This window comes from Lepidochelys kempii, chromosome 15, assembly GCF_965140265.1.
Source record: "Lepidochelys kempii isolate rLepKem1 chromosome 15, rLepKem1.hap2, whole genome shotgun sequence".
NCBI classification, from domain to species: Eukaryota; Metazoa; Chordata; order Testudines; family Cheloniidae; genus Lepidochelys; species Lepidochelys kempii.
The window spans coordinates 6112259-6130970 of NC_133270.1; the positions used below are offsets into that span (position 1 = coordinate 6112259).

Here is an 18712-nt window from a genome sequence, read left to right on the forward strand (position 1 = left end):
ATTTCCCAGAGTCACTACCCTTGATAGCAGCAGCTCAGCGATTGTGTTGGCTACTTGGATTACAGCAGCCCCCACAGTAGATTTGCCTACTCCAAATTGATTACCGACTGACCAGTAGCTATCTGGCGTTGCAAGCTTACAGAGGGCTATCGCCACTCACTTGTGAACTGTGAGGGCTGCTCTCATCTTGGTATTCTTGCACTTCAGGGCAGGGGAAAGCAGGGCACCTTCATGGAACTTTGTGACTTTACGCATGCGAAAGTTTCGCAGCCACTGGGAATCATCCCAGACCTGCAACACTATGTGGTCCCACCAGTCTGTGCTTGTTTCATGGACCCAGAATCGGCATTCCATGGCATGAGCCTGCCCCATTGCCACCAGGATGGCCAAATTGCCGGGGCCCGTGCTTTGAGAAAAGTCTGTGTCCATGTCCTCATCACTCGTGTCACCACGCTGCCATCGCCTCCTCGCCTGCTTTTGTAGGTTCTGGTTCTGCATATACTGCATGATAATGCGCGAGGTGTTTACAACTGCCTAGTGATCTGAGTGGGCTCCATGTTTGCCGTCTGGTATGGCATCTGCAGGAGAGCAGAGTTGCAGCAGAAGCAGGAGCCCATGAGAGACAACATTGAAAAATTCACTATCGAGACAAGAGCAGGAGAGCAAAGTGGCAGTGGAAGTGGTGGTTCGATGACGACAGTTAGCAGTCCTACTGCACCGTCTGCTGAAAGCAGTATGGTGCCTGCACAGAAAAAAGGCGCAAAACGATTGCCGTTGCTTTCACGGAGGGAGGGGCGACTGACGACATGTACCCAAAACCACCCGCAACAATGTTTTTGCCTCATCAGGCATTGGGAGCTTAACCCAGGCATTGGGAGCTTAACCCAGAATTCCAATGGAAGGCGGAGACTGCAGGAACTCTGGGATAGCTACCCACAGTGCAACGCTCCAAAAGTCGATGCTAGCCTCGACGGACTCCGCCAACTTAATGTGCTTAGTGGGGACACACACAATTGACTGTATAAAATCGCTTTCTAAAAATCAACTTCTATAAATTCGACCTAATTTCGTAGTGTAGACATAAAGGCAGGGAGGCAAGGGACAGTGCATGGGGGAGGATTAATGAGTTTAGTACAGAGGTGGGCAAACTACGGCCCGCAGGACCGTCCTGCCTGATCCCTGAGCTCCTGGCCTGGGAGGCTCATCCCCAGCCCCTCCCCCGCTGTCCCCCTACCCCCACAGCCTTAGCTCACTGCACCCCCAGCACAATGCTGTGGGCGGGGGGCTGCGAGCTCCTGGGGCAGCTCAGCTGAAGAGCCCAGCCTGACCCAATCTCTGGGCTGTGCGGCGGGTGGCTGGCTCCAGCCGGGGGGGGCGCGGCTGCCTGACCCGGTCTCTGGGCTGTGCGGCGGGTGGCTGGCTCCAGCCGGGGGGGGCGCGGCTGCCTGACCCGGTCTCTGGGCTGCGCTGCGGGTGGCTGGCTCCAGCCGGGGGGGGCGCGGCTGCCTGACCCGGTCTCTGGGCTGCGCGGCACAGTTGCCTGTCCTGGTGCAGCCGCGCCGCCAGCCACTGGTGCTCTAGGCAGCGCGGTAAGGGGGCAGGGAGCAGGGATGTTGGATAGAGGGCAGAGGAGTTTGGGGGGTGGTCAGGGGCCAGGGGCATGGATAGTGGTCGGGGTGGTCAGAGGGCGGTGAACAAGGGAATTGAATGGGAGCAGGGGTCTGGGGGGGCAGTCACGAAGGAGAGGAGTGTTGGATGGGGCGGCGGGGGGCAGTTAGGGTCGGGGGGCAATTAGGGGTAGAGGGTCCGGGGGTGGTCAGGGAGAAGGGGTGGTTGGATGGGGCAGGAGTCCGGGGGGGGCAGTCAGGAAGGAGGGGGGGGTTGGATGGGGCGGGGAGGTCCAGGGGCAGTCAGGGGACAGAGAGTGGGAGGGTAGATGGGGCAGAGGTCCTGGGGGGGCTGTCAGGGGGGTTGGATAGGGGGCAGGGGCCTGGCCACGCTTAGCTGTTTGGGGAGGCACAGCCTCCCTTAACTGGCCCTCCATACAATTTCAGAAACCCGATGTGGCCCTCAGGCCAAAAACTTTGCCCGCCCTGGTTTAGTGGGACTGGAGGAATGAGTGTGTTTAGGAAGTACAGCTGACAGTAGCAAACAGCAGTGGATATGTGTGGGTTGCCACTTGTCATTCACCTGAACTAAAATGGGATGAACCATTGCTTCTAGCCCAGGCCGTGTTTCTGCTCGAGCACCTGCCGGCTGATGGATCACTCACCCATTTGGTTTTGATTTTATTTGGCCCGATTTATGTCACAATGTTTGTATGTTCAGTTGTCTTTAGCAGCTTCTACTTACTCCACATCTCGTTTTCTGATCACTCTCCCAGAGGCCATGACCTCAGCGACTTTGGACACAATTGGATCATAGTTCATACTAGCCACAGCAATCACCTCCTCGTTCCTACAACAAAGATCAGAGGCATGAAGGACACACTGTGGGTAGTGAAGTGAATGGCTTTAGATGGACACTTTTTTCCTTCACAAAAGGGTAAACTCCTTGATGGAACCACCAGGGATTATGAATTTATAATCTCTTCCCAGCTTCAGGCGCCCCCTTTACCCCATGTGCTTCCTACCTCAGGCAACAGCACCTGGCAAGGGAGAGCGGTCAGTGAGCAGCGTGCAGGCAGGCACTGGTAGGAGCCCTGGCTCCATGCCTGGTCCCAGCTTTGCCCATGGGACAGCATAGCTACACCCTGCCCCTAGTCAGGGCAGTACGGTCTGACCCTATGGCACTCTGACGCGGCTTTAAATACTAAAATAACCCAAAACATTTGTTTGAGGTGGAAAAAAAAATGTCCAGCTGCCTCTGGAGAAAGAGGGCAGAACTTAGACAACATGATAGATATTGTACTAAAGATGTGATGCCTTCTAGTATGCATAGAAATCACAGTGCTGCGGGTGGTGGGAAAATTAGGTGAATGTGATTCTAGCCTTTTATTTTCTTTTCCAGTATGTTAAAAAGTGCCTAGAAACAAAGTGAAATGGTTCATTGCAAGTTGAACAAAATGGTTTGTCAACTTTTTCCAATCATCACATTTTTTCAGAGATTTTTGGATTAGGTCTGGTTGAGCTGAAATGTAAAAAAAAAAAAAAAAAAAGCTTTTTTAGAAATGCCAGCAAACTGAGAAATCATTTATTCTCCCAGCTCTAATAAGGACCACACCTAATAATGTACAATGCTTTTTCACTGCTAAAAAGAGTTGGGAAATGTCATACAGACAAAGAGACATGCAGTCTGTGCAGAGCACTTGAGCCTAAATCAAAATGAACCTGTGCAGCATTCAAGTGACTATTACGCTTCTGACAAGACTACAGAGTGTTCATGACTTCTCTGAGACCTGCAAAGCCATTTGTGAATAGAACAGCATGAAAAGCAATGCAATCCCTGCTCAGAGTAAAGTAAGAAATAGTCCAGTAAGAGGGTCCTTATGTATCAAAGTGCAGGGACGGAGTGACAATAAAGTACTTAAACTCATTGATTCATCAGAGTGGTAGCAACTATAGGGATAGAAGAAAAATCAGCTGGATTTAGATACTTTTGAAAATCCCCATCATCCACCTATTTAGCTCGTTGAAAAGAAGCATAAGAGGTGACAAGTACCTAGATTAAGGATTCTGACATCAAACAGCTCTTTAACCTACCATAGTCAGAACAAAGGTCCAATGGCTGGAAGCTGAAGATCTACAAATTCATACTAGAAATATGGCACTATGGCAAATTGCCGGCACTTCTATGATGGGTCTTGTGCTTTCTCTTCTTGGGGGGGGTGGTTCAGGGCACGATTTCTTGCCCCTGAACTGGGGTATTAACTGCCCCACTAGTGTCCTAGAGGAGGGGAGTGGAGAGGGAGGGACCTGGGCCCATCCTCTACTCTGGGTCCCAGCCCAGGGGCCCTCGGGATAGCGGTAAACCACTAGAACTAGCAGTTCCTTCGCCTGGGCTACTTCCCTCTCCTGCCCTTCAGCTTGTGGGGCTTCCTGCTCTCCCTCTGCACAAACCAGGTGTCCCTTTACCTAGGGTCTTGATCTTCTTAGCCCACCGCAGCACTTCTCCAAACTTGCCTTTGCTTCCCTCCAAACTGCTCTCTGCTCCAACACCAATCCACTCTGCTTCAACTCCTCCCCTTGTCTGATTGAAGCAGGGGGTTTTATCATGTGAGTGGCTTCAGGTGCTTTAATTGGCTTCAGGTGCTTTAATTAATTTATAGCAAAGTTTCTTCCCTCTACAGGGAATAAGGCTCCCTTCTAACACTCTCCTGCTGCCCTCTGGCCATGCTGTATCACACACACATTTTTACCAGTGAGCGTAATTAACCTTTGGAAGAATTTACCAAGGGATCTGGTTAATTCTCCAGTTCTTTGCAAGTGTCCCACAGGAAATCGGACATTGAATGGGATGATGGATACGCTTGAAGAGGCAGTTGTTGATGCTATTGAGCTGAATAACATTCTGTTTTGAGATCTCAAATACACCGATGGCGTTGTCCTGTTGGCTCAGTTGGGTGAATTGCTGCAGCCAGGCAAGAAGTAGTGCATACAGGTCTGATTATTAATCTGGATAAAATTCAGTCCTGGCCCCTGCTATCAAGCATTCTCCAACTCCAGATTTCAACCAGCTCACTATTAACCAGTCCAGACTAGACATCGAGCAGGTGGCAACTGGCAAATACTTGAAGTGTCACAGACAGTGCTGGAGGTTGCTCAAGAGAGGCGGGCACTTGTATAGCAGCAGCTGCTGCCATGTTTCAGGCCCTTCATCAGCCTCTGTTGCAATGTCATGACATTAAACTTGCTACAAAGCTGTGGCTCTATAGAGCCACGGTTCTACCCACTCTGTTGTACGCCAGTGAAACGTGCGTGCTGAGGAAGGCTAATGAGCATTTGATTGATGTTTTCAGTTCTTATTGTCTTCATCAGTTTCTCCTTATTAAGAGGCAGGACAAGATCAGAAATGAGGATATTTGAAGCTGAACCCAGCAATGGCTTCCATCAGCAATGGTTTGGTTTTGGTGACTTTCTTGGCACAGACATGTTATTAGGATAGAAGACCAACAAATCACGAAGTGTGTTTACCCAGGAATGCCACTACTCAGCTAGTGGTCATGTGGTCACCTGAAGCTTTGGTGGTGCGATAAGATTGCCAGTGATGGGCATAAACTGAACATCCAGCCAGCCTGCAAGGTGGCGCTTGTTCTTCAAGGAGGTCATGTCCCTTTGGGATTTGCCATGATGGTGATGATGACAGGAAATGGGGGAGGGGCTTCAGGAAGCCACTTATACCTACTGGATTCTGAAGGTGCATCTGCACTGGCCGGGCACAACAATGCAAAGTTTCAGGGCTGCTGTAACTTTCACCAAGTGAAACTTTCACCAAGGTCCTTATGGGACCTTGTACCAATTATGCATTGGCCTGGTGAAGTAATCTCCATCCGTACCCCTCTCACTCTCAACAGCCCCTCAGCCCCCATCAGAATGTTAATGGTCATTGGTCTAGGAGCCAGCTATGACATTTTATGCCAGGTGAGAGCTCCCCACCACTCGAGATTTTCTTAGCCAACTAGCTGAGGCCAGAGTATGCAGGTGGCAACAAAATGGTTTGAACATGAGGAGAGCATCTGGGCCTTTAAACCAAGATTGGATGCCATTATGAAAGATACCCCCTACCTCAGCCACTAGTTACTGGGCAGGATGCAGGAATCACAGAGTGAAATTATCTGGCCTGTGTTAAGCAAGAGAGCAGACCAGTTGATCAGAATGGTCCTTTCAGGCTTTAACATCCCTGAGCCAGATTCTTAACCAGTGTAAATGGGCATAGCTCCAGTGAAGTCATACTTCAGTCACCAAACTGTCTCTCTTCTCCCACCTCAACAGCATGTTTGCAGCAATCACTTTAAAAACTATGTTGAAAAATGATTTTTTAAACACAGTAGAAACTAGTGTGGACAGGCCTTAGAAGAACAGCAACAGAGCCTGATTAACCTACATTAGACTCCAACACTGCTCCCATACCTCCAGGTGTCACAGCAATGACACCCAGATCTGTGTTGCACACAATCTTGGGTGAAAACCAATAATCCTCAAGCAACTAACCCAAACACTAGCAGGCTAGTACCCTGCCTGCTGGGAATGCCAGACAAGTTACAAACTAGTTTGTAAACAATTAATTCTGGGAGACTATCTCACTACAGAGAATGTAGTCTCTTATCTAAATATCAGATCAATGTACAAAACGAGAAGTAGATACTGACACATATAAAACTTCTGGAATGTCACGGGCACCTAATTACGTAGCTGAGATGAAAGGTAAGAATGAAAAATGACAATTTCTACTTCACTGTTCAAAGACAAGGAAGTAAGAGAGAGACACTATCAATCAGCGAGGGTAAAAGATTTGCTATTCTGAAGCAAGGAATAAACTATGTATATATTTGGGAGAAAGAAAAGAGATCGCACAAACACTTTCCAAATAGGTAGCCTATCGTTGACTGAGAATTGGTTGACTGAGAATGATTGAGACAATGGCAGAACCATTATCAATGGGGAAATCCTATTCTAGACTCACACACTCGAATTATTAACTTTGGAAACATTTCTAGGTCTTGTAATGTCAACAAAGTTATGTACAACTAGGTCCTTTTATGGTGTCTCAAAAAGGACATCCTAAATACGTGTCACTTTTGAAAATCTTAGCCATAGTGCGGTATGGGCAGGAGAAACTATAAGAAATGCCTCTTAACAAAATCAACTGGGGCACCATTTCTGAAACTGGGGTGTGGAAGAATTAGGAAACAAGGTCCACAGACAGAGGACATGAAATCCTGATGGATCTCCACCACCTTTGCAGCATCATTCTTCCCTTTCCAACAGGAGCTCTTCAGTGGGGTTGGGGAATCTGTATGTGGGGATGGGATTGGCTGGAATGGGAGGGTATGAGTTTGGGGAAACAGGGATTACTACTGTGGAGGAGAGGTTCTGGGGAAAGGCAACAGCAATGATCCTTCATGGTGGATCCTCTGGGACAATAATCAAGAGATTCCGCAGGGTGAACTGTATGGAGGGCCCTTTCTTCTATGTTTCCTCTCCTGGGGGTGATCTAGCACCAACATATTTGGTGATAAGAAACCAATCTCCTTTGTGACAAGAGCACTTCAACCTTTGCTCTAGCAACACCAACCAGGGGTCCTGGAACAATGTGTATAGGGGGGGTGCTGAGACCCATTGAACCAAACTGTAAACCCTGGATATGATGGAAACCACTTCAAGTCAGGGGGTGCTGCAGCACCTCTAGTTTCAGCACCTATGGCACCAACAGGGGCTTTGCTTGTGCTGGTGCCCTGGCTTTTGTAGCCCTGTAACTGTGGGGTAACAGGCAGGTTTGGTGTTTGTGGGGTTTTTTTTGTTTTTTTTTACCAATTGTATAATTTCTTCTTCAATCTCTGAAAAAATAATGTTAGTTTAATTGTGAAACTGAGCGATGAGAGCAGGCCCTGGAACGTAAGCCATCCGCATTTCATTGCAATGAATTAGACGGGGGAGATCAAAGGGCAAAAGGGGCCCTTGGTACCTTTCCTTGGTACCTTTGACTAGTGGTAGAAGGAGTCAGAGGAGAGTCAATTTATGACAGTGGCCTCTCTCCCAACACCAGCACTGAACCATACTGAGTTGCCATCAAAAGTTAGAAAGAAGAGACTTTTTCAAGCACCTAGAAATAACTCCTAGGGCCTGAGAGGCAAAGACTGCCCTTGATTCCAAGTAATTGGATATAAAGAGATAAAGAGAAGGTGACACTAGTCCCAGGCTTGGAAGAACGCCAGACTGATTAACCAGTGCAGCCCCCCCCACTAGCTAGAGCTGTTCAAAGTTACCTCAAGGACTCTATGCAGGTGATCATCCTATTATAGAAAAGCCAGTTCCTGTGGGCTTTCCTAAGTCTCAGAATAACACTCCTACTTTTAGCAGCAGACTCCCACTTTCTATCTGGTTTACTTAAGGCTTATTTACAACCTGTAATATTTACATTAAGGTTGGCCAGCAGGCTCTGTTCAAGCAGCTCTCCTTTCCGTGACATTTTACTGCTCAAAATCCTTTGCCACTTCCTTGCTTTACTGAGTGTTGCACACAAAGTGATGAATCAATTACCATAATAACATGCTGTCATTATTCATATTAGCTATCCGTAGCTTTTCATCTTCAAAGTACTTTACAGATGTTTAATTAAAGAGATTTGACATTTCCTTCCTAATTAGGGATGGAATAAATACCAAAATATGCCAAATATTTTCCTGCGGTATTGAAGGGGAGGAATATAATGAGGCTTCAAAGAAAGCCCCATTTTGAGCTTCAATATGTGAAAGAATGATGTCACCATACAACTTTTATTGAGCACTCCTGGAATCGTGCATTCGGTTCTGACCACTTCACTAGCAGAGAGATCTTGACAAACTGGAGACTGTTCTGAGAAGAACAACAACAATGATCATGGGGTTGGAGGAACTGGTTAAAGGACTTATTTGAAAAGGTTGAAAGAGCTATATGTGTGTAGGTCAGCTAAGGAGTAGCTAAGGGGGAACATAAGTCTGTCCATATTAGTATGACCAGATAGCAAGTGTAAAAAAAATCAGGACGGGGGTGGGGGGTAATAGGAGTCTATATAAGAAAAAGCCCCCAAAATCAGGACTGTCCCTATAAAATTGGGACGTCTGGTCACCCTAGTCCATATCCGAAGTAGAGTTGGTAAGAAATGTTTTGATGGAAGAATTTTCTGTTGGAAAATGCAATTTCATTGAAATAAAAATGGTTTTTGGGAATGTCTCAATTTCAACAAAGTTTTTGATGAGAAAAGTCTAAACAAATCGTTTAGACTTTTCTTATTTCATTTAAGTGTCAAACTGTTTCATTTTGATAATGTAAAACTGTTTCTTTCCAACTTTATCATTTCAATGCATTTTGTTTGAACCATTATAACAAAATGTTAATGTTAATATTACATGTTTATATATTGTATTTAATATATATAATTGTGAAGGGTCATGCACTCACTCTGCTGGGGAGGAAACCAACGAGTTCTTCTGGGCTTATTCAGCACCTGTAAGTCTTGCTCTGCCTGGAGGGGAAAGCTTAAAAAGCGAAAACTTGCCACAGGATGGGGTGGTGAACTGGAAGAAGACTGATACACCTCAGAGACTGCTGACAACAGAGACAGATCAGCCAAGAGAGAGACAGTTGCAGGCCTCACTGCTCCTGAAACTGCACTGACCACTTGTAAAGCAGGATGCTCCAAGAGGAGGTGCTGGAGGTAGACCCTAATTAAAGACAAAGACTAGTTGATAAGCCAAGCCCCAAAAGGGCTGACTCCAGAAAGATTGCCAAAGAGAGGGGCCGCAATTGCCTTTAAATTCTTTCACTCTATTCCCTGCTCTTGTAAGGGAAAGAGAGAGAAAAGGAGCTCTCTTCTGTTGGTTTTGCTAGGAGAACCCCTCAGCTGGGGGAGGGCATTAGAAACACCTAGACATTTAAATGATATGGGAATCAAAATGAATCAAAATGATAACGTTGGAAAGAAACTTTTTTTCACATTATCAAATGGAAACCATTTGAAGAGAGGTCTGGCAGAGATCCACGGGAGCCCCAGCCCCCACAATGATATATTTTATTGCATTGACATTGTCAGAATGGAATGTTTTTATGTTTCCAAATGGAGTTTCTTAACATTTTCATTTCATGGGAAATTCTGAAATTTCAGTTTTTTATTCAGATTCAGAATGAAAACAAATTTCAAAGGGTTGAAGTTTCCCACCGAACAGAAATTCCATTTTCTGACCCTCGGTAGTCTGACAGGTGTGAAGCGCGAGCAGGGGGAAGGCCTATTGCGAGTGATAGACAGCGGGAGAAGGAGGAGATCTGGGATGATGCAGTCCATCACTAATTTCTAGGATTCTGTTATATGTGGAGCAACATTCTACCCTCTCCATCACCACCATCAGCTCTTCACTCCCTTTCTGCCCTGTCCCAGGCCCTCCCCTGTGGGCCAGTGGAAGTGGGGTCCACTTTGTAATCACAGTGTTGTCAGGTGAACCCAGGTGCTATGCCTGCCCTTAGCACTGACTCTGTGAGGGGAGCACTATCTGAGAGATTGTAATGGTTCCAGAGCCTGTGGCCTCCCAGAGAACTCAAGATGCAAAGGAAGGACTTAGTTTTCATTCTCTCTCTCACTTTTCCTTGTAAAGTGCCTTGTAAACACAACTGAGGCCCCCCCCACCCCAGCCAGGCTGGCACCTGGAGCCCGGCTGGGGAGCTCAGGCAGCTGTGGGGCACCAGGCCCCCCACCCGGGGAAGGTGCAGGGTCCACAGCTCCCCACAGCTGCCCATGCAGCTCTTACTATGGCCGGGTCAGGTAAGAGCTGCGCGGGCAGCAGGGGGGAGCCATGGACCTTCCTGCCCTGGGCCAGGGGGTCCCCGGGTAGGGACATGGGCCGGGGGCTGCTCTTGGCTCCCCCACCCCAGTCAGATGGAGGGTCTGCAGCTCCCAGCCCACTCCAGCTTCCGGCTTGGCCAGAGGTGGGGCGCCTTGGGTGAAAGACATGGGACAGGGCACTGAAGGGGTGGGGCCCCCTGGCCCCCCTCATTTTTGGGAAGGCTCCGCTGCCCCTGCAGTGCAGCCCCTAACTTTTAGGTGCCCTGCCACCTTGTGCAATTCACAACTCTGAGTTAGGTGCCTAGGCCCCTTGCACAAAGCATGGGGAGAATTAAGTATCTAAGAAAGTGTCCCCATGCTCCCAAAGGGATTTAGCCACTTAAATCTGAGCTGGAGGTACGTGAATGGGGCACCTATGCCAGGTGGAAAGCAGGGGTGATGGTTCCCCACTTACAATCTTTAGCCCAGGATGTGGGAGACCTGGGCTCATATCCCCCCCCCCACACACTGCCTGATGTGGAGGAGGAAATTAAGGTCCCCCACCCCTCAGACGAGTGCCTCAAATGTATAAATAATTATCTATCCACTGGAGCAGGGGGACTGAAACCTGGACCTCTGACAACAGTGCCCTAATAGAGTCCCACAGACCCCAATGAATAGTTAGTATTTATATATAGTGGAAGTGTGTCCACTGGAGAGACTCAGCAAGCCTTGTTCTTGGCTACCCTATAGCCCAGTGGTTAGGGCAGTCCTCTGGGAGGTAGGAGACAAGTTCAAATCTCTGCTCCATATGAAGCAGAGGGGGGATTTGAACCCAGCTTTCCCTCATCCTGGGTCTGTGCTCTAACCACTGAACGTAAGGGGACACCTCCTTCTCCAGTGTCCTCTCAGCATGCCTATTGCATCAGGCCTTGGAGGCAAGATCCGTGAGAAATGCCTAGTTGCAAATCCCACTGGGGCTTAGGTGTGAGGTAGGTGCTGACCTGCTGGGAGATGTCAGGAATGAGGTGGCTCCATGAAGGACCAGCTGCTGAAATGGAGGTGCCTTGGGGACTTTAAAGGTGGGAAATTGGTGCCTACAGGCCAGTGGCAACTAATGTTGGATGGAGATGCCTAAAGTGAGTTAGGCACTTAAATCACGCTTAAGAATCTCACCCATTGCACCTAATCCATCCTCCCGCTCTGAGGTCTACATTGTGCTGGGCATGCCTGGAGAACATTCATCGTGCAGAACAGTCTGAACCTAGTGCCCTCATGCAGCATTGGCCTCAAAACTCCTCTGATTTCAGATGTGTCTTTTTATTAATGCACAGCAACCTGAATCCTTGGAGGGGGGAAACCTGATGGCTAGTGACTTCAGCAGAAATATTTCCTTCTACTCTAACTGAGCAGACAGATTAATGTCCATGTTGGGATATCTCAAAGGGAAGAGAAACACTTACTTGGTGTAAAATGCCACAAACTTCAGTTCATCTAAATCACCTTGAAAGACGACATCATCAAATCCTTCCCCATGGCCTGAAAAACAGGGGAAATGTCAAAGCAGTGCAGGAGACAGGATTCTGCTCCCTTTGCCCTGGTTCCACATTACACAATCTTATGTGCACACAGATACACACACAGGCAAGCACCTACGGATGTAGACACCCCCCACCCCTTTGTGTGGCACTGCTCTGGATTATAACACATGCCATACGGCAGTGGTCTGTTTTACAGCCACAACCTCTTTTTGGACGACAGTCTACAAACCATACACACCCTGTGCTGGAGTTGGTGTGACAGTCGTAAAATCCCAGCATTCTTTGCTCAGCCATCTCCCAAATGATTCAATCATAGTGCTATGGGAAGCCACAGTCTGTCCACTAAGAGCTAGAGTCAGTAAGGAATTAAGTGCATAAGTGTCACTTTAGGTGCCTAAATCCCAGAATCTGGCCCCACTGGGATTCACACAACCACTGCTCAGCTGCCACCAAACCCTGTAGGCTCCTAAAATTGCTCAGTACCCATGTTTCTGCCTCTGGGCATGTGCACTGCAGCACCATGCTGGGTGTCCAGGGAGAAGGAAGAAGACCTCCCCCATAACTTTTAGCCCAGTGGTGAGGGTACTCAGCATGTCTATAGGAGACCCTCAGTTCAAGTCACCCCCTATGCCTGTGGGTGGGAGCAAGGAATTGAACAGAGATCTGCCACCTCTCAGGTGAGCGCCTATCACTGTGGTATGGGATAGTTGGATGTGGGGCTCCCTCAGTGTCTCCTGTTGAAGCTGTTGCACTGAGGACAAACAAGGAAAGAGTCACTGGGACAGAGGGAGTGTGTGTTTTTTGGATCAGATCCTTGCCAAATTCCAGACAGCACTCACAAGCCCCTGTTTGTTCTCTGAGTGAGATTGGCCACATATTTCTTGACTGCCTAACTTTTTGCTGGGTTGGGAAAAAACTGGCTGTTCTGAAATCTCACCAGAACAGACTGGGAGGATAGAGGGACTTTTCGGTTGATTTGGTGTGTTAATATTTTGAGTGAATGTGGTGATGACGATGCTTTAGTGATCCATGTGTAATGTTTGCTTAAGACACATTTTGCTTTCATATTCATCGTTTGGTGTATATATTGCAATTTTATAACACTTCTGTCAAGGTTCCTCCCCCACTCTGAACTCTAGGGTACAGATGTGGGACCTGCATGAAAAACCTCCTAAGCTTATCTTTACCAGCTTAGGTCAAAACTTCCCCAAGGTACAAAATATTCCACCCGTTGTCCTTGGACTGGCCGCTACCACCACCAAACTAATACTGGTTACTGGGGAAGAGCTGTTTGGACGCGTCCTTCCCCCCAAAATACTTCCCAAAACCCTGCACCCCACTTCCTGGACAAGGTTTGGTAAAAAGCCTCACCACTTTGCCTAGGTGACTACAGACCCAGACCCTTGGATCTTAAGAACAATGAACAATCCTCCCAACACTTGCACCCCCCCTTTCCTGGGAAATGTTGGACAAAAAGCCTCACCAATTTGCATAGGTGACCACAGACCCAAACCCTTGGATCTGAGAACAATGAAAAAGCATTCAGTTTTTTACAAGAAGACTTTTAATAAAAAATAGAAGTAAATAGAAATAAAGAAATCCCCCCTGTAAAATCAGGATGGTAGATATCTTACAGGGTAATTAGATTCAAAAACATAGAGAACCCCTCTAGGCAAAACCTTAAGTTACAAAAAAGATACACAGACAGAAATAGTTATTCTATTCAGCACAATTCTTTTCTCAGCCATTTAAAGAAATCATAATCTAACACATACCTAGCTAGATTACTTACTAAAAGTTCTAAGACTCCATTCCTGGTCTATCCCCGGCAAAGACCAGCATATAGACAGACACAGACCCTTTGTTTCTCTCCCTCCTCCCAGCTTTTGAAAGTATCTTGTCTCCTCATTGGTCATTTTGGTCAGGTGCCAGCGAGGTTACCTTTAGCTTCTTAACCCTTTACAGGTGAGAGGAGCTTTCCCCTGGCCAGGAGGGATTTCAAAGGGGTTTACCCTTCCCTTTATATTTATGACAACTCCTAAATCGTTTTAATGTAATTTTATGTGAATAAAGCTGTTTTTCATTTCTCTCTCTGTGTCTCTCCCTGGACCAGTGATTGGTTCATTAATTATCCACAGAAGCAGCTAGTCCCTCCTGCCACTTGCGCTGCTCACGCTACATGTCTATTTTTAGCACACTAACACTCATCAAGCTAGCACAAGGAAATGCCACCTTCCAGCACCAGCATAGATGTACCCTGACTGATGCAGGAGGCACTGGAGGTTCAGAATAAGGTTATGAGCATAAGGATCTCAGCGGAATAAACCAACAATATCAGGTGACTAAAGAGAGAAGGCATAACTGAGAGAGAACATAGCAAAGAAACTGACTTCTTGATCTGAAGGCCAGTTCTATTCTAGCTTTGGTGTACTTCAGAGAGGCCTTGGGGCTCCTCTAACCTATACTTGCTGACTCTGGCTCCAACTGGCCAGTACATGAGTGAAGAACGGCCAGAGCAAAGTAGCACATTGGTCCCCTATGCTAGAGGCTGCAGGGGGTGGTGAAGGAGCCAGCTAGCTATTCTAGCTCTATCTCTGCTGGGGATTGCTTCACAGTGAGGGAAATTCAGTGGCTTTCTAGCCCCCTTGTTGAGGCTAAATGGGAAGAAGAAGAGACTCAGACCCAGAAGTGATGTCCAGATTAGCACAGTGGTTATCTTCCCTATTTGGACGGGCTCGGACCTCTCACCAGTAGAATCTATTGCCAAGCCATTGAACAGGCAAATTTACCTTCACGTGTTATTCAGATGTTTAAGAATGGGCTTACCCAGTGCTATGTGTGCAGGTATGAAATATACAAACGATGTGGTAACTCAGGCTGGCATTTTGAATTCATGCACAATATGGGTCCCAGGAAAACTTCACATTATAAATACATTTTCCATGATGAAAAAAAAAAAGAAAACAAATCTCTTGTATCATCTGACCTGGGACCACAGAAACTGAAACGCCTCAATCGTCAGGATCATATATGATTATTTTAACTTGTTTGGAATTCTTTTAAATTAAACCTTAACTCTGAATGTTGTGGCTTTATAATGCTTCTTTTGGACAACACTGCCGTCATGTATTGAAATATGCACTCTTCACTTTAACTCCCTGTTAGCATAGTTTTTGTCTGGGAATTCTCTCAGAACTCCTCATGTTCACACATCAGCAGTGCCAGCCATGGGCGCCCATGGGAAGAAAAATAGCAGGTGCTCAGCACCGATCAGCTGTTCAGCGGCTGGTGGGAGGCACTTGGGGAAAGGGGCGGAGCAGGGGCGGGAAGAGACAGGGCGAGGGCAGGGCCTCGGGGGTGAATTGAGGGCGGGGCCTCGGGATGGAGCGGGGGTGAAGCACCCACCAGGAAAAATAAAACTCAGCGTCTGTAATACCAGTCATCACAGTCCAGCTACCTCACCCCTCAGCTTGGTTACCCTCACACCCTCATTGGGTCCAGGTGCCATGTCCAGTTCAGGCACTGCCCCCTGAAAGAGTTTCGGGCGTTGCCCCTCCCCCGAGTCAGATTCAGCTGTCACCCATCACCCCTAGCCAGGTTTAGGGATTGCCCCTACGCCTCAGCCAGGGACAGGCATCTCCTCCCCACTGAAGGTCGGGCCCTGCCCCCAGTCAGGTTCAGCACTGCACCCTCAAAGCCATCTCCCGTTTGTAAATCTTGGGACGCTGGGGTCTCCTCCTGTTCCCACAGTAGCACGTGTGGCATTTTTTCCTAAAGCGCAGACATCGGTCGCTGGTGAGACCCCTCCAGGGAGCTGGGTGTTATCCCCCCAAGACTTCTCTAAGGCTTCTGTCCGGTTCAAGAGGCTGCCTTGCTCTTCAGGCTCACATTAATATGTCTGACCTGCATATCGTATGCTCTTCCCAAACACAGCCGTCCATAGATACGGGACCGTGTTGATCTCCATGCCATGGGCCAGCATGTTCAGAGCTGCTATGCGGCCTGGAAAACCGAAGAAACAGAGTGTAAGAAAGGAAATCGTGTGGGAGTCTTGTCACATGCTCTGGGCCTCGGCAGGCCCAGAGTACTCGGATTGCACCCAGGGCTTTGGGATGGTTTAGAGCCTTTTGCTACCAATTGCTCTAATCACAGTTTAAGTGGAGTCTAAGGCCTGGTCTACAATATGCGGTTATTTTGGAATTAGCTGAGTTACCTTGAAATAAAACTGGTTCCGTCCACACGACCAAACCAGTTTTTTCGATTTAAAGGGCTCTTTACCCCGATTTGTGTACTCCACCTCGGCAAGTGGAGTAGCTCTAAAATTGAGATCACAGTTCCCGGTACTGTGGACGCAAATCAACGATATTGGCCTCCGGGAGAGATCCCAGAATGCTCCCTTGTGATCGCTCTGGACAACACTCTGAACTGCGATGCACTAGCCAGGTAGGCAGTAAAAGCCCTGGGAACTTTTGAATTTCCTGTTTGGTCACCATCAGTACAGGTGACCATCAGCACAGTCCACCATCACAGGAGACCTTTCACCTTAGACTAAAAAACTCCCATCAGACAACCAAGCAGAGGGACGACAGCAGAAGTTACATGAACCACAATGCTAGCAAGGTCATGGTGAAGCCCCTCAGTTACCTGCCTTCAAAGGAAGGCTGTGTGGCTCTTGTTCACATACAGACCCTTAATCTGCACGTTTAGAGGGTGCCCTCCCACCTCCAAGAAGACTGGCTATCAGTAAGGATAAGATTATGTCACAGAGGTCACAGATTCCATGACTTTCAGAGACCTCCCAGACGTTTTCTGCTTCAACCCCAGGATAGCAGGGCCAGAGTTCTCAGCTGCCATGGGGGGGCCCCAGAGCTCTCAGCTGCCTCAGCGGGACTTGGAGATCCGAGCCACCGCAGATGGTGGGGCCCCAGAGCTCTGAGCTGCTGAGGTTGTGGCAGAGGGATCTGAAGCTGTTGGCAGTGGCAGGTGCTGGACTTCCCCCTTCCTCTTCCAACAGATCTCAGGCTCTCTTCCCCTTCCTCCCCACCCCCCACTTGGGCATCAGTCAGTTCCCTGTCAACACCCCCCGACTCCATTATTTTTAGTAAAAGTCACAGACAGGCCACAGGCTTCCACGCCTGGCACCTTTCACAGATATTGAAAAATGAACAAGGAGAGAGGGGAAGAGGAGGGGCAGCAGAAGCAGCTGTTCTGTCTCGGGGCCTCTCCTTCTGCCCCTCCACCCCCACAAACATGATACAGTTCTGTGGTGACCTAAAATCCTATTTTCGACGTCTCCGACTCAAGGAATATTTCCAAAATACCTCTGAACAACATACTAATCCACAGAGGTCTCCCTACCAACACTACAGAAAGAGGGATTCTAGGTGGACTCCTCCTGAAGGTCAAAACAGCAGACTGGACTTCTACATAGAGTGCTTCCGCCGACGTGCACGGGCTGAAATTGTGGAAAAGCAGCATCACTTGCCCCATAACCTCAGCCATGCGGAACGCAATGCCATCCACAGCCTCAGAAACAACTCTGACATCATAATCAAAAAGGCTGACAAAGGAGGTGCTGTTGTCATCATGAATAGGTCGGAATATGAACAAGAGGCTGCTCGGCAGCTCTCCAACACGAGTTTCTACAAGCCATTACCCTATGATCCCACTGAGAGTTACCAAAAGCAACTACAGCATTTGCTCAAGAAACTTCCTGAAAAAGCACAAGATCAAATCCGCACAGACACACCCCTGGAACCCCGACCTGGGATATTCTATCTACTACCCAAGATCCATAAACCTGGAAATCCTGGGCGCCCCATCATCTCAGGCATTGGCACCCTGACAGCAGGATTGTCTGGCTATGTAGACTCCCTCCTCAGGCCCTACGCTACCAGCACTCCCAGCTACCTTCGAGACACCACTGACTTCCTGAGGAAACTTCAATCCATCGGTGATCTTCCTGATAACACCATCCTGGCCACTATGGATGTAGAAGCCCTCTACACCAACATTCCACACAAAGATGGACTACAAGCCGTCAGGAACACTATCCCCGATAATGTCACGGCTAACCTGGTGGCTGAACTTTGTGACTTTGTCCTTACCCATAACTATTTCACATTTGGGGACAATGTATACCTTCAGATCAGCGGCACTGCTACGGGTACCCGCATGGCCCCACAGTATGCCAACATTTTTATGGCTGATTTAGAACAACGCTTCCTCAGCTCTCGTCCCCTAAAGCCCCTACTCTACTTGCGCTATATTGATGACATCTTCATCATCTGGACCCATGGAAAAGAAGCCCTTGAGGAATTCCACCATGATTTCAACAATTTCCATCCCACCACCAACCTCAGCCTGGTCCAGTCCACACAAGAGATCCACTTCCTGGACACTACAGTGCTAATAAGCGATGGTCACATAAACACCACCCTATACCGGAAACCTACTGACCGCTATTCCTACCTGCATGCCTCCAGCTTTCACCCTGACCACACCACACGATCCATCGTCTACAGCCAAGCTCTGCGATACAACCGCATTTGCTCCAACCCCTCACACAGAGACAAACACCTACAAGGTCTCTGTCAAGCTTTCTTACAACTACAATACTCACCTGCGGAAGTAAAGAAACAGATTGATAGAGCCAGAAGAGTTCCCAGAAGTTACCTACTACAGGACAGGCCTAACAAAGAAAATAACAGAACGCCACT

General features: G+C 48.1%; 1 protein-coding gene across 8 annotated transcripts in view; it reads right to left on the minus strand.

Moving 5' to 3' along the window:
- Positions 1 to 18712, minus strand: part of AIFM3 (AIF family member 3) — a 113968-nt gene that overhangs the window by 7705 nt on the left and 87551 nt on the right. For 5 of the 8 annotated variants that reach the window (XM_073312949.1, XM_073312952.1, XM_073312953.1 and 2 more), the window contains 3 exons: positions 15897 to 15995; positions 11916 to 11991; positions 2353 to 2457 (listed from right to left, as the gene is read on the minus strand). In XM_073312949.1, the coding sequence (XP_073169050.1) occupies positions 2353 to 2457; positions 11916 to 11991; positions 15897 to 15995 (280 nt within the window). Of the gene's footprint in view, positions 1 to 2301; positions 2458 to 3042; positions 3130 to 11915; positions 11992 to 15896; positions 15996 to 18712 lie in introns of those variants that run through there. The other 3 variants (XM_073312951.1, XM_073312955.1, XM_073312954.1) reach the window with 3 other exon arrangements.